Raw genomic sequence first — 25,031 nt, 5'->3', positions numbered from 1 at the left:
TTCCTGTATTAGTGATAAGCTCTGTTTGTTTCTGTGTTTGAATCAGATTTTTTATGTCAAAAGGATGTTGAAGTAACTATATTGACAATCTTATTATTTTAAAATAATGAATTGTCTATTGGTTGACAATCTAAATGACAAAAACAGTCAATATGCTGCCAGTACCTTTTCTTCAGTTAATAGTTATGGAATTATTACAAATGTCGAGAAAAATAGTTAATTTTTTACACAAAAAGTTGACAGAAAAGAGATCAAAGTTTCATGATGCAATTTTGAAAGCCTAAATAAATAGAAAACATGTTTATTTCTTTTAATTTTATATTTTGTCAGATTGATTAACAATAGAAATGATTAAACAAGCTTCTGAGTGTATTTAAGCAAACAAAACTCATAATTCTTAATAAAATGACATATATTTTCCCCAGTAGTTTGACCTGATGTATCCCGAGAGGAAAGACAAAAAAAATGTGTTAAAAGCCCAGGGTGCAGTGAGTGAGTGTGTGAGTTGTGCTGCTGCAGCTCTACGGTGCACCGCTGCGCTCAAACCTCCTGCAACAAAAGCACAACACGCGCTCATCTGCGCTGTCAGTGTGCGCTCGGATCACAGCACAACTTAACCCTCTCCACGACGACACCAATAAACCCTGACTGGAATCAGACAGACACCGAAACACATCCGAGTCTTACAGACAGAGCGTTTATCTGTGTTTGGATGAATCGCGGTATCGTTTTTTAATCTCGAGTCCAGCGCGCGGAGCAGGAATGTCCCGGAGGAAACAGAGCAACCCAAAGCAGTTCAAACGTGAGTTTGCCATGGCGATTTTTTTATTTCTTTCTCAAGACAGATGACCGGACAGGTTGTTTGTGGTAGTTTTAGTCCAGAGTAAGTTAACACGGTTCGTTTTAAAACATTTGCATTAATTGATGATTCAGACATGGATCAGAAAATCTTTGAAGCTTTGAGGATTTCACAATAATCGTTATTTTTTTGTACTTGAATAAAAGTGAAACATTTTAAGAAAGTTACAAAGTTTACATTTTTATTAAGGGCTGCACGAGGTGTAAATAAGTGAAATACTTTGTACAAAAAAAAAACTTTTAATAAACTAAATTTAAGCAAGTGCATTTTTTAAAGAAAAACATATTTTGATCCCTGAACTTCATTTCCTCCCTCATGTTTCAGAAATTAATAAATGAATGAAAAATAACATTTTATACATGTAACTTGCAAGTTACAAATGTTAAAAATACAGCATCACTACACTTAATATTTAATTTTACAAACATCTGTTTGTGCATTTTTGAACTGCATAGAGAAGAGCTTTTGCTGACACTTTATTATAACACAAGATCAGTTATTATTCATCTGTCTTGGCATTGAGCTCTGAAGTTTTTGTGGTGATGAAACTGTTTACTTAGCAGTCCGGGCGTATCAGCTCTCATCGTGTCTGTATTCTGCTTTTCAAGGTCTGCATTATACAGAAGGCAGTTGTTGTGATATCTCAATCTGCAGACGTGTCCCACATATTTCTGGAGTGATTTGAAACACTAGCGCACAACAGAGAGTTCTTGAAATGACTGTAAAGCTAGAGAGCGAGCAGCACCTGTAAAGAGCACAGCTTTACCAGACACCTGCTCATAGCAAAGGACAAAGAGGTTGTTATGAGCAGAGATGCTCTTCTGTATTTTTATTTATATATTTATTGTTACATTTTGTTCCCAATTGAACACACTTTGCCCCTGTTATCTGAACCCCAGCGATTCACCCTGGATTTTCATATTTTGCCTATTCCATTCTCTGGTGTGCCCTCTGTGAGGCAGATAAAGCCAGAGCACTGAAAGAGCTCCATTAATTTGCCCCGATGACTGTGGCGATAAGGGCAGATAATGGGCTAGATAAGCTGGGGAAGATATACCATCAGAGACCCCATTATTACCATTAGAATTCCAGGCCAGCAGTCTGTTCCTGCCTGATAATCCCTCCACCCATCCTCCACTTCGCTTGATAAGACAAGGAATAGTCAGTCCGCACTCTCTTTATTAGCCCGCCTGGATATTCCGATAATATGCTTGATAAATTATGTATTTTTATCCTTCTCCCACTATTTTAGCCCTATTGAATGATCTGTCTTTTTCTTATAAAGAGATAAAAAGGGCATTTTGGGTTGTGTTTTTTTTTTCTCTTTTCTTTTTTTTTCTTCCACCCCTCAGTTGGTGTTTAGGGGGTTATTGTAATCAGAGTTCGATGGGAAGGGCAGATTGGATGGCCAAGGTGTCTTGGTGGGAGAGTAGACGTCAGTGCTATCAGATCCACATCTCCAGCACAGGCTGCTGTACCAGCTGTTCATCTCAACCTCTTATCACCTCCACGGCCAAATGCCCTGTAAATTTGTCCAAAATGTTGGTCAGAGCAAGGCTGGTTCGCCAAATAAATGACAATTGTATTTTCAGCATATTTTGCTATGTTGAGGGCTTTCGGATTGTCTGCGAACAGTTAACAGCAAATGATTGGCCGCAGCAGGTACGGTGTTGCTGTACTGAGGTCTTTTTTTATGAATGACTTATCTGCTTTTTTGTGACATATGCACACAGATTTGACATGCATGACACAGGTAAGGAGAGGGTTGCTTATGAGGACATTATCCCATGTCCTCATTTTTTTCAAAGGTTTCAAAATCATACAGAATTTTTTATTTATAAATTTTTTTGAGAAAGTTGCAGTGTAGAGTTAGGTGTAAGGTTAATATAGGGTGATAGTACAGTAATACGGTTTGAACAGTAAAAAAAAAAAAACTATTATGCTTATGGAATGTCCCCACAATTCACAAACAAAAACCTCTTTCTCCTTCTGTTTACTTGATTTTGTGTTCTGTATTTTATGACTAAATTCTCTTTTATCTCCCATTTAAAAATGTAAAATCTGGCAATCATACGTTGCAAATTAAACCCTACCAGATAATTCAATGGCCCAAGAGCTGTTTGGATACTTTAGACGCACTTAAAGTGGTAATGTTTTTCAGGAAAAAAACAACAGCATTCCAATATTTTGTAAGACAGATGCGAAAACAATACAAAAACAATATTGACAATGTTTAGAATTATATATATATATATATATATATATATATATATATATATATATATATATATATATATAGATATATATATAGATAGGGCGAGTCAGTGGCGCAGTAGGTAGTGCTGTCGCCTCACAGCAAAAAGGTGGGTCGCTGGTCCGAACCTCGGCTCAGTTGGCGTTTCTGTGTGGAGTTTGCATGGGTTTCCTCCGGGTGCTCCGGTTTCCCCCACAGTCCAAAGACATGCGGTACATGTGAATTGGGTAGGCTAAATTGTCCATAGTGTATGAGTGTGTGTGTGAATGTGTGTGTGGTTGTCTCCCAGAGATGGGTTGCGGCTGGAAGGGCATCTGCTGCTCATTCCGCTGTGGCGACCCCGGATTAATAAAGGGACTAGGTCGACAAGAAAATAAATGAATTAATATATATATATATATATATATATATATATATATATATATATATATATATATATATATATATATACACATACACACTCACAGTCTCACACATACACATTTTTTGTTTTCACTTTAAGTTGTAAATTTAGTTTTTTTATTAGTTTGAATTTATAGTTTGAATACATTTTTTGGACCTGACTTCATATATCCGTTAAAATTACTGCATTTTCAGCTCTTACCTTTAGTATTTCAGGTATTTTTTTATTTATTTTTACCAACATTTATTTACTTTTTATTGTTTAATGAAAAAAATGTGTAATTTTAATTTATATATAATACAAACAAACAAATATATGCTGATGTTTTGGTATTGACAAGTTTTTTTAATCTAACATAAGTGTATCATTTTGGCTCACTTAGATGCTTCCAACACCTGAACGCTATACTAACCTTCAATCTAGTGTGTACCTGCTGAAGTTTTTTCAGCTCTCACAGCAGTGAACTGTCAAAGTATTTCTTCTTTTTGTCTTATTGTTCATACTTCAATTATTTATTTGGTGGCTGTCACTCTTGGTTGTCTGCACTAACTTTGTGCTGTCAGAAGATGATAATTTATTTCATTATTATATCCTATCAAGGATGTCAGATTTGTTGCCTCTCCTTTATTCTTTTTTTAATCCGTTTTGATTAACTTCGTCTGCCAACTGTCAGCGTGAGGCATCCCTCAGTCGTGAGCTATCTCTCACAGATCAGTGCAATATGAAGAGAGGGCTTATTGCATGCCAACTTTCTCCTCAGCATCTGTTCGGCACTAATGAGCTATGAAGTGCTGTGGCTCACTAGGCTGCTGGCAGGAGGAGGGGAGATGGAGAGGACAGGAGAGCCTCACACCTGTCTTAATGCGGTGAGACGTCCCGAATGTTTAGGAATGTAGCTGCCGTTGGTCTTTGTTAGTTACACAGAGCAATCCCACAGTTTTCTGATTAATGTCTGGAATATTGAAGAATTTGTTCTAAATAATTTATCTTTAGGCTTTTTAATCCAAAGTTCCCCAATTCTGCGCATTTAAAATATAAACTGTTTTTTTAAGCATGGACTGGTGTTTGTATTGATCCTTTTGTGGGGTGAGAGGGGTGAGGTTTAAGATGTGAAAGACATCTATATCAAAGTCCAATAACAAACTAAAACAAAATATTACTTACCATAGTAGAAAGAGAGAGCGATGTTTGTTTCCCAGTCTTGATGTATTGGCTTAATCTTAATAGAGATACTGGTGTCCGGTCTGCAATGTGCACAGATATGGATTTTGGATTTTAAAGGGGAACTCATAATAAAGTGGGATGTCGTGTGGAGTAATTTTGCATTCTTGAGGCCTTTTAGCAACTCTTTTACAGCCCAATAATGGGGCACAACCCAGTGGTTTCGTATGACTGATATAGCTCTTTGGTAAAAGGTCTGCAACGTTTTGAATGTCAAAGTGCATGACAAATAAAATAATAATAATCGTTAAAAAAGGTTTGATATGAACTGCTGAAATGAGTCTCGAGGAATTCCAGTTTCATTTACGTCATGGATATGTCACCAATCAGACATAACATCATGGCTACTTACCTAATAACCAGCTGAATCTACTTTGGCCCACAAAACAGCAGCCACAAAAACATCAGGTCCCGTTCACATACATTGTTGAGTGGTGGTGGTGCAACATAAGCCTACTTTCCCAAGTCGAACCACACATATTCAATTGGGTTTATGTTAGGTCAGGGGTGTCCAAACTCGGTCCTGGAGGGCTGGTGTCCTGGAAAGTTTAGCTCCAACCCTAATCAAATGAATCTGAACCAGCTAATCAAGCTCTTACTATGTTGACTAGAAACTTCCTGGCAGGTGTGTTGAGGCAAGTTAGAGCTAAACGCTGCAAGACACCCATCCTCCAGGACTTACTTTGGACACCCCGGTTAGGTGAATTTGTGGGCCAAATCATTAGCACACCACAGGCCAATGATTTATGCTTACATATATTTTTTATTCATTTATTTTTTTCCCCATTTTCTTATTGACAAACTTCCTAATTATATTATGAAATATCTGATATTCTAAGTCCTAAAATTTTTGTAAGAACGTGTCAGTTTGTCTTTAAATGACTTAATAGTGACCTTTGTCTATTAGGTAATCTGACAGAAGATATTTGTGCTGCAGTGGAGAGATCAGAGTTGCTGGATTTAAAATAAGCTATTTATCAATTTCACCCAAAATGCATTAAAGTTGCTAGTTTAACTGGGAGAAGAATGGAGTAAACATTCTAGTAGCCTAAAAAGTATGTATGTGTTGCAAATACAACACGTTGTCCGATTGCTTTTAAAAAGAATAATTATTGCCATCTCCATAGATATAACCAAACTATAAATGTTATATTTTGCTAGTACTCTAGTATGCAGTACTGCTAGTATATTTTTCTAATATGTATTTATCTGAAACCTAAAAGAATGCTATTTGAAACAAATAGCATTGTGTTACCATTGCCTTCAACATAAAACTGCCATAGGCTTATGCCACCAATAGTGTATCCAGATGGCATAGCCTCTGTTGGTAATGGCCATATCTACACTAACCATTTCACGCGATGCACTGGAATCTTGATTTGTCACACCAGGCCACTTTCCTCCAATCATCAATGGTCCAATCTTGATTTCATGCATTGTTGGCAGTGGTGTACAATTGCAATGAGGACTCAGCTGGGTCGTTGGCTACACAGGCTTTTATGCAGAAGTCTGTGATGAACTGTGAGCTGTGACACATTGCCCTGGTCACCACTGTTGTACCTGCTTGTGATATGTTGCACTGTGGCCCTACAGTTGCTGTGTACAATAATCCAATATTCTAGAATGTGTGCCTTTTCTGAGATTGATGTTTTGAGGTGCTTTTTGGCAGCTTTCCCCATTTAGATACCAAACACTGCATTGACTGGTGTGGGTGGTACATACAGTTGAAGTTGCAATTATTAGCCCTCCTGAATTATTAGCCCCCTGTTTACTTTTTTCTCCAATTTTTGTTTCACAGAGAGAAGATTTTTTCAACACATTTCTAAACATAATAGTTTAATAACTAATTTTTAATGACTGATTTATTTTATCTTTGCCATGATGACAGTAAATAATATTTTACTAGATATTTTTCAAGACTTCTATACAGCTTAAGGTGACATTTAAAGGCTTAACTAGGGTAATTAGGTTAACTAGACAGGTTAGGGTAGTGAAGCAAGTTAATATATAACGATGGTTTGATCTGTAGACAATCAAAAACAAAAATAGCTTAAAGGGGCTAATAATTTTGACCTTAAAATGGCTTCAAAAAAATGTAAACTACTTTTATTCTAGCCGAAATAAAACAACTAAGTCTTTCTCCTGGTTATCAGACACACTGTGAAAGTGTCCTTGCTCTGTTAAACATCATTTAGGAAATATTAGAAAAAAAAAACAAAAAAACAAAAACAAAGGGGGGCTAAAAATTCTGACTTTAATTGTATATGTCGTAAACTGAACCAGTAAAATCATTTGGTTGCCAGGTGCAATCATCGCTGTAGGCTTTGGGTCATCATAATGTAATGCTTAAGGTTTATAGTGAAACACATATGCATAGTGACTGCATACTGTTTTTATTGGCTGCTTTAAACTGATTTTTGTCATGTTGAAAAGTTTTTATTATCAAAACAGAAATCAATAATATATAAATATAAGAAATAACCTCAAAGCTGTACTAAACTTGTGTTTTAAACTTAAAAAACTTTTATTTATTTTTTGTCTATGACCTTATATATATATATATATATATATATATATATATATATATATATATATATATATATATATATATATATATATATATATATATACACTTTTTATTACTACTAAATATGAGTATCAGCTATTGAAACTTCCATATAGTCAACTACGTTGTTTAATCAATATTAATTATAACATTAAAAACAAAAAAAGCCTTTATTCACATGTATAAAAGATTGTCCTTAAACTGCATCTTCAAGGCAGCCTCTGGGACCAGTAGCTCTAAAAGAGGCCGACAGAATCAATGCCAAAAACAAGATAAGCGAGATGTTTATTTGACGAGCCTTAATCATTGATGCCCCTGCTGTGCTAGATGTCCTATCAGTGAGGTCCAGCGGCTCGGAGGGAACACGCCACTTTTATACTCATCACCTTCATTGAGCCTTTCCAGTTCAATGATGTTAAATCAATAACTGTTGTCAGATGCACAAACTGCGGGTTGCTTTTGAATGGGAACAAAAAGACGGCTCAATTAGGGTGTTTGTGCTGAAGATTAGTTAAAGAACTTGTCCTTTGACTTACACCAATGTCTCTTTAGGGCAAGTCATTTCACTTGGTGGCCAGCTTGAGATGCTGCTTTCTGTGGTAACACTCAAGTACAGTATTGGTAAAAGAAGGCAAAAATGCTGATTAAGATTGCATCTGAACAATAAAATCTGAAAGATAACAGAGAGTAAACCATATTCATTGTTACTGCAATTCTTTTTATTGTTGTTCTAAAAGTGCTACGCCTGACCTTAGCTGAGTATTTAAAAAAAAACAAATTTTCAGTTGCATTGTAATCAGTGGTGGAAAGAGTACTGAAAAATCCCACTCAAGTAAAAGTACCAATATTTGCCCAAAAATGTAGTGCAAGTAAAGTAAAAGTATGTTATAAATATTACTCAAAGTATGAGTAAAAAAAAGTAGCTTTTTTAAAAGTACTCAAGAGTAGTGAGTAGTGAGTACGCTGTAAAACAATTGATGCATTTACATCTAAATTGTGTGTGTGTGTGTGTGTGTGTGTGTGTGTGTGTGTGTGTGTGTGTGTGTGTGTGTGTGTGTGTGTGTGTGTGTGTGTGTGTGAAAAAGTAACATTCTGTAGTGCATTTAGTGATTGTTTAAAAGCATTTCAGTCATACTGTAAACATCTGTCATTTACTCAGTAACATGCAGTCTAAATATACTCTGGGTCATTGCGTGTAAATATTTTGGACATCTTCTTGAACACTTTTAATGCTTCTAAACAGTTTGCTGCATGTCTTGAGGTAGTTCAGTATGATGCGATTAATTTCAATGTGCGATTTGATTGGACAGGAATCACAAAACTGAATATTCTTATCCCCATGGACAGGAAAAAATAAAGTAGTGACTGCAGATTGAAGGAAAGTAGTGGAGTAAAAGTACAGATACTGCATTAACAATGCAGCTAAATTACTTTATTTTTTATTTTTAAGAAAAACAACTCAATTACAGTAATTGAAGTAAAGTAATCTTTAAGTTGTTACTTTACACCACTGATTGTAACAAGAGAGATTTTTATTGAATATTTTTAATTCTGTTAATGGTGCAATAAAAGAGAAACCGGGTCAATTCTTCATATATACAGTAGATTACTCTGTTAGCTGGATTTGACTATTGACGATTTGATCCCGGATAGTTTCATTCTTCAAAACACATCCAGGAATTGTAAATGTAAAACATTTAGAATTGTAGAACAGAAGTAGATTAATTTCAAAAAAGCAAAAGTGATACTAAACAGATTTAAGCAGTGTTAAACTACAACATCAAAATTGTAATTTAAAATTTTTAAAAAAATCATTAAATTAAAAAAAAATTTGAACATTATATTATGTAATCTATACTCATAAATAATGGTATAAAACTGACATGGGGTGGTACGTTTTTCAAGGGGTTCAAAATGAACATTTTTGTACTTTTTATAGTCTATTATGAACACTTTGGGCACTATTACACACTTTCAAGACATCAATATGGAACTTTTAGATACAAATGTGTACTTTGAAAAGTTACAGCCCCAGCATTAATATAATGCATAGGGTTTTACAGCCTGATATCATGAGGAAACTAACTATTTACATATTGTCAGAAAGTGGCTATAATTCAAACAAATTCATGCGATTTCATTTATGAAACGTGACTTTTTAAAAAGAGACATGTCCCCAAATCAAACCTTACCCCTCATTGGGAGATGAGCAAGTCATGCTAAATTGTATGAATGAGATTTTACAAATAAATACAAATTAGCCACTAAATTAAAAAGATACCAATTGCTGTGAGATTGCATTTGGGGTTTCTAGAGTACTGATCACTGGACTCACATGGAATCTGCACCTGTAGAAATCTGCAGAATTCCATAGAATTTTAGCCCATCATTGAGTCACTTGTGTAAACGTGTGTACATTTATATTTATTCAGTTTTAAAATTAATTTCAGTAATATTATTGAGTAAAATGAAAGTGTTCAAATTATTTATTTATATTTCAGTTTGTAAAGTCATATTTTCTGTCTTTTAGTAGATATAGGTAGATTGGAAATATTTTGTGAGAGACTTGATTTGTTTACCAAATCAGTGGATCTAATTGGATTTGCATTGTAAAAAATAAATAAATTTAAAAATGTCTTTTTTTAAATTTTATATATTAAGTGTTTACTTACGATACTCTCAAAACCATTCAACAAAAATTCGCAATTTTTTACTAAATTCTCTACAGTAATGCAAAAAATGTCCGCAGATTATGTCTAGCCCTACTGAACACTGATTCCTTAAGGTGGCTGTGTCCAATACAACAGGATGATATTATGATATGATCACAGGCAAAAAAAAACAAACCTTTGGTGCAGATAAATTATTAAACAATTAAACTTATTGTACAAGTGACACTTGATTGTGGATCTGGTAAATAAGTTTGTTTTTTTAAGAAAATGAAAACAATAGCTTTGGAAGTAAAGTTAAGATTGCAAATATGAGCCAGATGCTGAATGTACAGTGCATTCTGATGTTGATGGCAAAATCATCTGCTCAAAATGAACCCTTTCAGAGAACATATAGGTCACCAGAGACTCAAATACATGTATATAACAATGACTTGCAAAACATTCATGCAATTAAGAATTAAAATCCACGTGCCTTCAAGATTTGTAATCTTAATTGCTTCCCCTCTCTCTTCAGCAACCTCTATTTTCTACTGTACATTTTTTTACTGGCATAAGGGCAGGATCAACCTCATTCATCCAACCATCCAATAAATTCCCAGTGGGTGTTGCATATAAAAACATAAATTGATATAAATTCTAGAATTGTGGGTATATTTTGTGTTTCCATGTTAAACTTTGATCACATTTTTAAAAAGGAAACCTTAAATCAAACAGTTTTGAATCATGTCACAAATTAAATCAAGTTATCTCTAAAACAGAATGTTTGTATGTGTATTTAGGAACATGTGATATTAACGTATCATATAAAGTATTATCGAAAAGACTTCCACTATCTATTTTGACTGTTTCTGCTTCCTGAATCACACATTCAGCTTCAATTGTCTAAAAATAAGTCCAATTAATTCTTTTGTATTTACTCTACTAACTAAAATAAACATTTTCTACAAATCATTTATTATGAGTATTATGACTGCACGATATTGAAAAAAAAATCTGACATTGTGATATACTTTTTATTTTGTAATATATATTGCAAGATGAATACAATTTCACCAGACTTACTATCTCTATTTGAAAAGAATTTATAATGTTAGATTAATTGGGATGATTCTGCAGTGTTAGTCAATCTTTATAAAATCTAATAAGATATCTATCAAATTTCTGGGGTCCCCCGACACACGTTTGTTGTTGTCTGAGCTATTTGCAGTGCATTTCTGTATTTGCATATGTTGTGAGTATTTTCATGCATGTGTTTAGTCAAAGATTAATGAGTTAATGTTTACTATTTGCATAAAATCTAATAAGGGAATTTTAGTACTAAACTAATTTTGAGAGGAGCTTGTGCTTATGATTGACCCTGCTGCCCCTCATTAACTTATCAGGATCCTCCAATCAAAGGATCCCAAGTCACTATATATATTTCCTCATTTCCTTTTCCACAATATCTTCGTCTTCGTAAAGCCCTCCTCCCCTTCTTCCACCTTCATCTAGAATGAGCGGCATGGTTGCCCACTCACTAGCACTGTTGCCTCAGCAAGAAAACCAATGGCGTCTGGTCCTCGCTGGGCCATCTGGGATTTCTGTGCAGTTTGCATGTACACGTGGGTTTCCCTCGGATTCCCCGATTTCCTCCCACCGTCAAAATATGCTCTGTATTCAAGACAAAATAAGCCTAAGTCTTTTTTCTAAATGTCTTACTTTCAGAAAGTCCACCTTAGCCTCTGCAGCTAAATGACCTGAGCTCAATCTCCCTGCGCCCTGCAAAAGGGAGGGAGCCCTTGGCTCGTGGATCCCTTGAGCTCAGGGCTCTTTCCCAGGACAGCATGCCAAACAAGCTATGTATAAATTTTGAGCTGTGTGAATTTTCGAAACATTCTAGAAACGTTTTGGGGTCCTCCTACACATTTTTGTTGCATGGTCTATGCTATTTGTCTTTCATTTCTGTATTTGGATGTGTTGTGAGTATTTTCATGCATAACTATCTATATATATATATAATAAAGATAGAACTGAAAGAAAGTGTTTAGTAACTAAAAGATAATAATAAAAATAATGCAAAAAAAATTAATCAAAGTTAAGGTCAGAAATGGTAAATTTTTTTATACCTGAATTCCTTTTAAGTCATCATGCAAATGATAACATATAATACAAACTCAGCATTGCATATCTTGCGATGTGACTATTGCTATATTGATGCTGAAATGATATATTGTGCAGCCCTAATTGGTTTTATTTATAATTTAAGTTATGAAAATACATTTTATGTCTGTCATAGTTTTGGGTCAACTATGCTGCATCAGTCATAAAAGGCATAACAATCTGTAAAGCACTAAAAGAAAAGTGTGTGACTTGCTCCAAGTGATGGCACTTCCTCTGGTGGAATGCATTGATGCATGTCATTTATTCTTCTTTCATTAATTTTTATATAAAATATTTAGGATACACCAGAAGTAGATTACATATTTGTCAACTCTCTTATTGAGAATTTTCAGTGAATTTCTCATTCACATTTTAAACACAGTAATATGATGAAAAAAAAATAGTTTTAAGTATGCCATGTGGTATGATGTTAACTAAGTTTAAGAAGTTTAACAATAATTGAAACAATTAGCAAAATAACTGAACCTTTCCTATCATATTTAGAAATTTAGCATTGTTTTATGTTAAAAAATAGATTCCATTTACTGTAAATTACACATGTGTATCATTACAGTTTAAAAAAATGAATGAAAAATGACCTGCACTACTAGAAAGAGTTATATTTTGATAGACGTGCAAAGAAGCTTTGAGCTATTTAGTTTGTGGCAAATATTTGTTGTAATCCTTAGTGTCTCTCCAAACAATGATGCTGAACATGACAAAACGTTCAAATAATCTGGTATCGGGCATTAAATACCTAATAAAGTGCTTAATAAATGAACCATTTGAAAAGCCAGATATGTTTGCTTGTACAGTGGGTGCTGCCACAATATATAGTGTTTGTTGGGATTAGAGAGCTCTGCGGTCTAATTTTAACTTCAGCACCTCCACAGCAAATGTGATGGCATGCTTTTAAATGCGGAGTGGAAAATCGCTAATGGCACAAATCCGGGGCACTAATAGGTGATAGCTGAAGTTTGTGCGAGCATCTTTTGCGAACTGCGCTTAAAAGTTCATAATTCAAAGTGCTTTTGGGGTTGAGTCTGCAAAGCCGTTGATATCAAATGACAGCCTCTAAGTTCTTTAATTACCTTAGTGATTGCATAGCGTGCTTGCAGGATTCTGCAATACTGTTAGAGCTTAATTATTAGTTGTGCTTTCTGTTTATATCAGTTTTTAGGGGGGCAAATTATATGCCATTTTTTTTATTTTTTTGAATGGTTTCTTTGACATGAAGAATTAATGGAATATGGGGATCACAAAAAGAACAGCTTCTTTTTAGATGATAATGAGATTAGACATCTGTGTAAATGTTCTGCTGCTCAGATTATATCCTGAAAAAAACAACCATAATTATGGGGGAGGGAATAAGAATCTTCTGATGACTCTCAGAATAAATATCAACTGTCAGATGTTCATCGTATCACAATATGATTATTGTTTTAAATATTTTTATATTAACATTTTCAGTCACTGATACCATCTAGTATTCATATTGTAAGTCAGAAATAATATCTCATTTGTGTATTGTTATTTAAAAAAACTGTTATTGAAAACTGACCAGTTTTAAAGTTTGTTTCAAAATAATAATGTTTGATAAATTTTCCGATATGTAAAAAAAGACCCAGAAAAATTCCCCTCAGATCAATACAATTAATTATTTTATGACTGATTTAATGTGTTTTGATGACTGTGAGCAGATTATTTGCCAGAGAGAATGACAGAGAGGTCATTTTCCACCTACTCATTGTTCCTGCACTTCTCAATAAATACTAGTAGGCCTACTAAGATAATTGAGTTTTTTTACAGAGTGAGATCTGATTAATGTTTTCATGCTGTCTAATCATTCATTTAATCTTATTTAAAGGTAGAACAGCACAAACACTGCTCATGGCAAAGATATAAGCATGTTGGGAGATTATGGTAACATGATGATCACTGATTATGCTGACAAAAAAAATCTAGTTGTATATCAGACTAGATGCTTTGAGATCTATAGGAAGTACTGTGTTCTTAGCTTTAGGTTCTGATGTAAACTGTGCTGAAAAAAGAAAATATCAGGCAGTGACTACATCAACAGTACCTTTCTGAGAAAAAAGCATACTTAATATACTTAGACCTGTCACAATAATCAATATATCGACTTATTCCACAACACATGGGCATGACCTCGATCATTTTTGGTGATGCAATATACAGTAAATCGTCCATACATAAAAACCAATTCTAGCAACATTTTAGCTTATTACGCTAGTTCTGCATCTCTATTGGAGGTGTCAGTGTCAGCACGGTTAAAAACACTATAGTATATTTTCACGTAGGTGTCTGAAAACTGAAGATAGATCTGTTAGCAGATATTTTAGCCTCTGTTACTTTTTACCTTGCAATTTTTGTTAACATTTATTATTTGAATTATAATAATAATAATGAAAATAATGAATAATAATAATAATAATAGTTATATCCGGGTGCTCCGGTTTCCCCCGCAGTCCAAAGACATGCGGTACAGGTGAATTGGGTAGGCTAAAAATTGTCAGTAGTGCATGAGTGTGAATTAATGTGTGTGGATCTTTCCCAGAGATGGGGTGCAGCTAGAAGGGCATCCGCTGCGTAAAAACGTGCTGGATAGTTAGCGGTTCATTCTGCTGTAGCGACCACGGATAAAAAAAGGGACTAAGCCGAAAAGAAAATGAATGAATGAATGAATGCTTAGGAAATTTGTGTTCACATTCTCATTCCAATACCTCATTATTAAATTGGTATTCTTCAAAATAAAATATGGAAGAGTTGGAAGAGAGAATATATTGAAAGATAAATATGATATATTTATTATATATATTATATAAATATATATGTATATATTTTTGGATGAACTATCCCTTTAAGGCGCAGCTCAGTCACTCAAAAAACAAGTAGATGAGGAAGTCACATTCATATGCTTTTTCTGATCTTTTAATCTAGCATTGAATAATAAGCTAGCACAATCTAAACTTGAATGTAAAAAGAGGATGATAGAAAACAAAACAAAGATTGGCAGCTTTTGTTTCTGCTTTGATACAGCAAAACTATAAGTCAATGAAGGTTTGTTCGAATCAGGACTAGTAAGGATTTTTTTTGAAACAGGACTAGTTTTTTGAATTTTTCAAATCATACAGTACTTTCAATTTCACTCAGCTAAATTTGTCTAAATTTAATGTAATGTTAAACCCTTAAGTTAATGTTTAAGAACCTGTGAAATCAGAAGTTAAACTTGGTCTATTATTGCTGTCATTCAACCACATGAGCATCTACACTACATTTACATCTTTATTTAGAGTTGTCTACTTGTGATAACATTTCTAAAAACACTTTTTAGTTTCACAATGTAACAGGTGGTACAACTTACTCCTTTGTCCTGAACACTTTGTATTCTTGGATTCCGACTTTCCTCAATCCTCCACCGTCTTTCTCTTTCTATTCTCTCCATCTCTCTGGTCCATCTAGTTCTGGGAAGAGCCCAGCGGAGAGACTGAGATGTTGTGCCACTGAGGTGATCAGGCACGCGATACAGTGCCAGGCTGACACTGCTGTTTGTTTGATGTTGTGCCGAGGTTTAGAAGCAGGAATCCAAATCTGACATTCACACGGAGAACAGGGAAATACAATCAAGCAGGCATCCTCTATGCATCTCTTAAAACATCAAATTAGTCAAGTCAGTGCAAAAGAGTATTTTTTTAAATGATACATTTGCAACACATGATATTCTGTTGAAACTTGTCATGTTTATATATATATATATATATATATATATATATATATATATATATATATATATATATATATATATATATATATTATCATTATTTACAAGTACACACTATATATGCATTGTATGATTCGTACTTTAAATAAATATGACATTGACATTCACATAACCTCATTCAGGTGCATAGAAGTCACCGTTGGGATGAATGTCCAAATGAAACTGCATTTTTTAAGCAAGGATAACTGTTGAGTGGGATTTACTTTAGTCCAAAATTTCAAAATCAAGAATCGATTGGATATGTGTAATAAATGTAGTTTGCTATTGGTGGTCCTGGGTTGGGTTATTGACAGGTGGATCCCGTTCTCACATTGAGTAAACTTGAGAGCGCATACATTTTGATCATTAACATTTAAACAGTTTATATTTTGTCACTCATGTATAATTTATAATGAACACTAAACTAGTCCATAAACAAGAATTTACCGTTTTGATTTCATGGTGACTTTAATTCAGTTATGAAGTGCAGACTACAGTGTCAATATAGCGTCGAGTTTATGTGGATCAGTTGCGTTTTCATTTATTTATTTGGTTAAATTAAGGGCATAAAAATCAAAGTTGTAAACTAATAATTTCAGCCTGATTTAAAAAAAAAAAGGTATATTTGCATATTAGTTAAAAAGTGGCAAATTTGTAAAATGTCATTCTTTCATTCATTCATTTTCTTTTCGACTTAAGTCCCTTAATTAATCACGGGTCCCCAGGTGGATGCCCTTCTAGCCGCAACCCAACACTGGGAAACACCCACACACTTTTACATTCACACCAATTTAGCTTATTCACCTGTACCACATGTCTTTGGACTGTGGGGGAAACCAGAGCACCTGAAGGGAACCCACACAAACACGTGGATAACATGCAAACTCCACACAGAAATGCCAACTGACCCAGCCAGGGCTCAAACCAGCAAACTTCTTGCTGTGAGACGATCGTGCTACCCACTGTGCCACCGTGACGCTCTATGTACAATGATAGTCAAGCTAAAAATGTATCTTTTCCACCCCTAATACCACTCCTAAATACAACATCACTGAGGATGTGGCCAAATCATCCAAATGTACGTATGAGATCATTTAAATTCATGTAAAGTAAAATAGTTTTAAGCTGAGATTTTCTGACAGCTTTGACTTGTACTATATGTCCACTGTACCACCTTACCTCCATCATTTTATTTATGTGCTAAATAAATGTCTTATTCTTAATCCGAAGACTTGAACAGCTTTGAGTTAACGTCACAATAAAATTACATTAATATTCTTTTCAGCTTAGTCCCTTTATTAATCAGTGATCGCCACAGCAGAAAGAACCGCCAACTTATCCAGTTTATGTTTTACGCAATGGATGCCCTTCCAGCCGCAACACAACACCGGGAAACACCCATACATTCTTGCATTCTGACCTTCCAATTTAGTTTATTCGATTTACCTGTACTGTATGATTTTGGTCTGTGGGGGAGAACATGCAAACTCCACACAGAAATGCCAACTGACCCAGTAATTTCAACCAGCGTTGAAATTACAATGTGAAGTAAACACAGCATTTTTTGTTCATTCATCAACTTGAAAAGAAAGATCAAGTGAAGTGCACTGCATTAGGGGATGAAGTATTCTTAATCGTGTTTAGTTTTGGTCAACTGTTTTAGAATCTTTTAAATAGGCAAAAATTTCGATTTTGTATTTTTTTTTTTGCTCTTTTTATTGTTACACTTTCTATGCTCTTTCTTGTTATGTGCCTATTGCTGTTTCTATCGTTAGTTTATTTTTTCTCTGTAAAGCACTCTGTGCAGCCTTTTGGCAGTTGGAAACTTGCTATAGAAGTAAATTGAACTTGAACTTGAACTTGAAGTATTCTGTGTTGTGGGCTACCAGTGTTGGCGCCAGTGTTACTGATTTGCAATTACATTTCCACTGAAATAGTAAAGTAAGGAATTACTTTTTATTTTAGGGTAATCTCATATAATGTACAATTGAAGTCAGAATTATTAGCCCCCCTGTTTATTTTTTAACGATGATTTGTTCTGTAGACTATTGGAAGAAAATAATTTAAATAATTAAATAATTTTGACCTTAAAATGTTTTAAAAAAAATTTAAACTTCTTTTATTCTAAAATAAAACAATAAGACTTTCCCCAGAAGGAAAAATATTATCAGACATACTGTGAAAATGTCCTTGCTCTATTAAACATAATTTGGTAAATAATGGGAAAAGAAAAAAAAAATAAATCAAAGGGGAGCTAATAATTCTGACTTTAACTGTACATGCCTTAAATATTATACAAAAAAAATTGATTTAGAAAAATTAGTAAATAAATTCAGAGACACAGGTTATTTGTAGTTTTGTAATACAAGTATCATGCAGAATAATTCTATTTTTCTAACTAAAGAAAGTTACATTTATCAAGTAATGAATTAAAGAATAAAATAAATTAAACCAATGTAATGATTGTAAGAAAAAGTGTAAGAAAATGTAAGAAAAAGATAATATGTAAGAAAAAGATAACAATTTATTGTCCATATTAAACATGGTGACATTCAATAAAAAATAAAAAATAAATTATATATATATATATATATATATATATATATATATATATATATATATATATATATATATATATATTTGATAGTGATTTGATTGTATTGAGTCAAGTAAAGTTACTTTTCAGACAAACTAATTAGAAAAGTAGTTTAAATACAGTTTTAATTATGTCATTGTTAATTAGTAATTAATCAATTTTTTAGTAGTAACGCACTAAGTATTATTTTATATTTTGCAAATTTTCTATACACACACAACCATAGGCACACAACTGCATCTTGCACACTGCATTAAATTTACATAGGAAAATAATTGGTAGCATGCCATTCCAACTCATCAATCTTTGGTCAGATAAAAAAAAAACTGTACTGGAAAATAGCGAGATAGCAAGAAGAGGCCGGAATGGCAGGGAAAAGAAGGCTGATTTCCATGCGGCTCGGCACTGTCAGATTGAATTAGCTCAGGTGTAATTAGAGCGCTGGAGAGCGTCCTGCTTTGGCTGCGGTGTGCGACGGGGCAGCATGGCTCTACACTGAAGCCAGCTGATACCGAGCCGGGCCGCTATCACCATGCAAACACACGCCTCCAACATCGCAGGCGAGCCGCAAATCCAAGCATGAAATTAGCAGTCACTCAGATCATGCCCGCATACTTGCATATTTCACTTTGTGTGTTTTCTGCTTTGTGTGTCTAGCCTATGTGTGTATTTTAGAGGAAGCCGGAGTTTTTCAGTGGCTAGCTGGAGTTTAGGTCTGCTGGAAGGAGGTTAGGTGTTTGCAAACAGTGTGAGTGCTTAATTAGTCACTGTTTTGTCAAAGTCAACATGAAAATGTAATTTTGTTATATTTCTCATTTTCTTATTTTTTGATGAATTGGTACACGTGAATTTTAAATCATTCCATGTCTGAGTTCAAACTTTTTCATATTTTACCCTGACCAAATAAATTGTGATAAATAAAATGAAAAAGTCCAGTTTAGCAAGATTACTTAAGAAACTTGCTGTTTGTAATATTAGCATTAATATGTTATATTATTTCAACAAACACAATTTTTACAGCAGATTACATTATATTTTCACTAATCTGGAAGAATGCTAGTCAAATTAATGTAAAAAACATATTTTATAAAATAATATTACGCTCCAAAAATGTATTCTTATTTATTTACCTTTTTCCAGTTCAATAAACTCTTCATTCTTAAATTAAATCATTCTTAAATTAAGTTGAAAACATACGTAAGATACAAAGTTTTGTTTCTGAAAGGCTGGTCTAACTTAAGTGAGATTACAATGTCCTTATTTGCTTATTAAAATATGATTAAAATATAGTATGAAACAGATTTATTTAGTATTAAGTTCACAGTAACTTACTCCTATATTTAGCTGATGTGAATAATTGATTAAACATTATCACAGTTTATCACAGAAATTTACCATGAAGCATTTTAAGGCAGTTATTTTCAAATAATAAAAACCTCATAAGCAATGTTTATTGTCTGTACAGTATTTAATTTTATCATAAAGCGCTGTCTCTAATCAAAGGATTTCAATATAAACGCACACGGTCGAATTCTGTGAAGTTTTCCTGTTATCTAAGCTGCTATCCACTTTCATTAAACACCAAAGGAATTTTCAAGGACTTATTTTCATGAGTTAAAATCTAAATGACTTGTCAATTTAAGTCTATACGCTGGTGAAGGAGTAACCACTGAGACATAACACAGTCATCTTCTGATGTAAGCTGGAGTTTTTTTGTTTTTGCTACTAGATCAATGATGAAAATGACCTTGTTCAGCACATCTGTGTCTCCTTTCAAGCACCCAGTCAGTCACTCCCTTTGCTCCTACAAAGAGGCCATTCATAAAGCTAATGAAAAGAGTTTTCTAACCCCAATCACAAAATCATAGAACCCCAATACATGCACTCACACACAGTCATACCAAAAATTATTTACTAGATTTCATTTTAGATTGTTTTTTTTTTTTACTAATGGCTACAGCCCAGCAGGCACCCTGATGTAAAAACATGTCAAAATGTAAATCGATTTGATGTCAAAAACCTGATGTCCATTTGACATCCATATATTGATGTCCCATTGATAATATTATAGGAAATGTTTTAATCATCTGAAAGCTTCGATCTAAAATTTACAGTGCATTTCGTACCCCTACAATGCATCTAACTGCTTTGAAGTTTGAAAAACGACATCAAATTGACATTTCAAATTGCCAAAATTGTGTTTTTGATGTTATAACTGAAAACACTTAAGTTTAAGTACTAATTCTGTAACATTGGCAATAGTAAATGTTGGCTGTTTATTTTTACATTTAAAGTGCATATTCTGCTTGATCTTATTCTACATAATCCTACCTGATACTTAAACTCAATTACTTGCTATTAATAAGCAGCAAATTAGAAATTGATTTATTTGTTGAGCTAAAATTATAGTTAATAATTCATAAAGGGTGAAAACTCTACCTTAAATCACTGGTTCCCGAAGTGGGGGTCGTGGGAAAATGACAGGGGGTCGCTTGGTGATTATCAAAAGTCAAATAAATTTTATTAAACTATTAGAATTACTATATTTTATCCATAACCCACATAAAAATAGTAGTTAATACATACATAAAAAAGCAACACATGCAAATAAAAAAGCCATCAGCCTTTTTTTATTTCTTCATAAGGTTGTGTGTTAGATTGGATTGGATTTTACGTTAAATTAACACCACAGTTGGATTTTATAGCACCAGGTTAAACTTTCTGACAGCTTTCTGGCAATCAAACACATTACAAATAAATAGAGGCCACAACTACACATTGAGGATGATCTCTGAGTGGCGGTCCCCAAAATTAAACCAAGAATAGAATTGTGCTGAAAACATTGTACCCACCAGTTTCATTAGATGAGGGTTAATATTATATGAAACAAATTAATAAATGACTATATAAATTATAGACTGTGGTTGTTAGACTGTTGTTATGATTGTTAGACTGTGTTGTCAATATGCTCATGCTTATTTAAGCCTACTGTTGTGTGTGCAGTATTTGTATTTGTAACCACCTCAGAGGAATGTGGGGATGGTGAGTCACTAGCATTGTTATTTTGCCTTAAATTAAAGTGTAATCCTTTACATACTGTACCTTTCTATCAATATTGATTACCATTATCTAGAGCAGGGATCACCAACCCTGTTCCTGGAGAGCTACCTACCTGCAGAATTCAGTCCCAACTCTGATCAAACACACCTGAACCAATTAATAGTACCTAAAGCAGCACTTGATAATTACAAACAGGTGTGTTTGGTCAGGGTTGCAACTAAAATCTGCAGGAAGGTAGCTCTCCAGAAACAGGGTTGGTGACCCCTGATCTAGAATAAAGTGAATAAACTGTGATAATGTGAGAAATTCTGTGACAAACATTGAAGGTGTCTAAATAAGTTATGATTAGCTTCTATAAACACAGAAAAAAATCTCACTAATTTGATCAGCTCATGAAAAATATTAATGTTATTCAAAATTTAGGAGACTTTGTCAAGTTTTGTTCACCTCAGGAGACAATTTAGCACCCTCCTTTGGCAAATATACATCCGTCCTTACAGCGTTCAGCCCTGTAAACACGGAAGGCAGATTATTTTTAATATCAAAGGTGAAAACCGAGTCTGTTTAATTTCGTTCAGGTGGGTGCTGTTCCTCCGTGCCCCCTGATTGAAGAAAAAAACATTAATATGCAAATATCAAAGTACATGTACAGCTGGAAGGGAAAAGGACTCTCTTGATAGAATGTAGCCAATGTCTCCCCTTTTTTGACAGAGGAAAGAAATTAATCAAACAGAGAAAAATGAACTTTGTGATTGCACGGGTGTACCACCCAAAGGCATGGCAAAGCAAATGAAAAATCAACATTGTACCCACTGATAAGGCAAATTAATAAGAAAGTGTGCTATGTCTACCTTCAATGGCGCTGCTTGCGTGAACAAGTTATCTCAGAGCAGACGTAACCTTAGGCTTTGGATCGGTTCCTGTGTTGGCTTTGCTTGAACACTTTGCTGTTACGTTCGTATATAGTTATATGGAAGGTACAAAACATTACAGAGCTGTCATATTTGGCATGCTACGTGTTGGTATGTGACTTTTTAGTGCTGATTTCATATTGCAATGTTTGATGGACTTGGAGTCATGCGGCTTGCTGGTTGCACAACATACACTTCACGTTTTTTATCATACAGTTGAAAAAATGTGTTTTGATTTAACTGTATAATAAACTACCTGATTGTCTATCTCAAGAAGGACTAAATGTGCACTTACTGTACTGTACTTTAACCCAAAAATGACTTGCTTACCTTTTATTTGTTCTACCCTTTGTTTCTTGCTTCTGTTAAACTTAAAAGAATATATTTTGAGAAAAGCTATAAACCTGCAATCATTGACTTCTATAGTAGTTGTGTTTCTATGGGAGTCAATGGTTACAGGTTTTCAGCTTTCTGTAAAATATCTTCAGAACAGAAGAAATAAACTTTTGTAACACTTTTTTCGGGAGGTTTGAAACCACTTGAGGGGAAGTAAATAGAGAGTGAATTTTAATTTAGGGGTTAACGTAAAATCTGTTTAAAATGTTGTTGTTGTTGTTTTCGCTTAACACACTTGAAAGCCATCTAATTCGATAAATATATATATTTCTATATAAGTACAACATAATTGTTTAAATAATTTTTTTAAACAGTTATTTTCACAGTCGTTTTGATTTAGCTGTATTTAATAAACTACAGGATTGTCTGTCTCAAGAAGTTCAACTTGTTGTATTGAATTTTTATTTATTTTTTTATTTTTAAAGACAATGTTAGCCATTTTGATAAATAAAATATCAGACAGTGTGTTTAAGCCCAAGGTAAGTGGCTCAAAAAAAACACTTTACTTTCATTTAATTTAATTGCATTTTAAGAATACTAAATGTTAATTTAACCCCTGTTAAACATGCAGTTAAATATCCAAAAAAATATAATGCATTGAGTTCATGATAATGCATATAATTTTAAAGTCAATGTTTCCATAATAAGCCTTTTTTTGTAAAGTGTACATTGGTAATTATTTCTCAATGCTGTGCATTTGTTTGTCTATTATTTGACAGGAGTGTTTGAAAATGGGCTTGAGGCGGACTCTGAGGAGACGCTGTGTGAGAAGAAAGAGATTTTAAAAGAAGAAGACCAGTCTGTGGAGGACGACCCAATTTACTTCTCTGACCCAGAGAACGGCATCTCTAAAGATGGAGATCACTCGAGGAACGGTGAGCTCATTTACCATCAAAAGCATAGCTAGAGGAAACTTTAACTGATCAGAGCTTGGCTTTCAAATACATTTTAGCATGCTGTTGATATGCTGTTGGTTTTCACAAGGAGTGACACATAAATTCATTTTTTAGCAAGGGAATGAAACTTTACCAATGTTTTAAAAGAATGGTTCATTAAAAAAAAAAATAGTTACAACTTGACTTTCTTTCTTTAGATGAACACAAAATTAGTTATTTTGAAGAAATCTGTTAACCAGTAGCTATTGACTTTATAGAATTTGTTTAAAATGGTCTGAGGTTGAATGGGACAGATTTTTTAAAGATAAAGAGATGTAGCTTTTGACCAACGCAGAAAAGGAAGTTGGGCAGCTGATTATTAACATTATGGTTTTAGCTGAAACATATGAAGTTATGACAGTTTTATAGAACAACAAATCTCATAAAAAAGTGTGAATTATGAATGTGTTACGACAGACATGTCTGATTTTTTTTTTTTTAAAGTGCCACAATACACATACAATTCGGCGGAATGCATAATTTTTTAATTATTTTCTTTTTTTTTTTTTAAATATTTAAACAAAAGTGTATGCTAATTTAGTAGAGGAATGCATTCTTTGCATTGTATTCCACAATCCTCAGTAAATATTAAAAGTATCATACCTTTTCCAGAGCCCGAAATCTTTTCCCACCTTCCCACCGCGGCCGCTTTAGCTCAGAGCAGTGTTTGGTTTTGTGCTGAAATTGAATTTGAATATGAAAGGGAAGATTGAAGAAATATGGCATTTTAAGGGAAGACCTACTGTATATGTTACTAACAGGGTTATTGGTCATAGTAAATAACAACAGAGTTGCTGGTATTAGCTGCAGGCTTCCACCATCAAACTCCAGCTAATAGCATCAGCTCTTTGAACTGAAATTCAATTACAGGCGTCTCTGCCGGCCACACCTCACCGTCACAACGGGATAATTCAGACCCCCCAGCCATTTGAAATTCACTCAGCATCCTAACGTTATGCTTTTTTATTTGTAAACGATGAATCTTCTCTTTGAAATGCCTGTCTCGGTATCCCCGACGTCCAAAAGTTTGCGACAGCAGAAGTGAAGTGCGTAAAGTACCTGCCTTGCCTGCGAGCATGCAATCTTCAAAAGAGCAATCACTTGCGTCTCTTTTTTTTGTTGGAAATTGGCGGAACGATGTGTGACTGTTTCCTTTTGTTCTTGCTGAAAAGAAAGAGGGGCCGTTCTTTTTCATTTCTTCACATGTTTTGACCTATTAAGTTTTGAAGGGCAGCGGC

The 25,031-nt window shown here is 34.0% G+C and overlaps 1 protein-coding gene across 2 annotated transcripts in view; it reads left to right on the top strand.

Moving 5' to 3' along the window:
* The first annotated feature begins 502 nt into the window (after nucleotides 1-502).
* zfpm2b (zinc finger protein, FOG family member 2b) overlaps nucleotides 503-25,031 on the top strand; it is a 93,706-nt gene continuing 69,177 nt past the window's right edge. Inside the window, 2 exon segments of one of the 2 annotated variants that reach the window (NM_001039524.1) lie at nucleotides 503-802; nucleotides 23,578-23,733. In NM_001039524.1, the coding sequence (NP_001034613.1) occupies nucleotides 763-802; nucleotides 23,578-23,733 (196 nt within the window). In that variant the 5' untranslated portion in view covers nucleotides 503-762. 2 annotated transcript variants of the gene reach the window in all.

The sequence above is a fragment of the Danio rerio genome, chromosome 19 (assembly GCF_049306965.1).
Source record: "Danio rerio strain Tuebingen ecotype United States chromosome 19, GRCz12tu, whole genome shotgun sequence".
Taxonomy (NCBI): domain Eukaryota; kingdom Metazoa; phylum Chordata; class Actinopteri; order Cypriniformes; family Danionidae; genus Danio; species Danio rerio.
The sequence above is the reverse complement of the archived record's forward strand: the minus strand, read 5'-3'. Positions and strand labels throughout refer to the sequence as shown.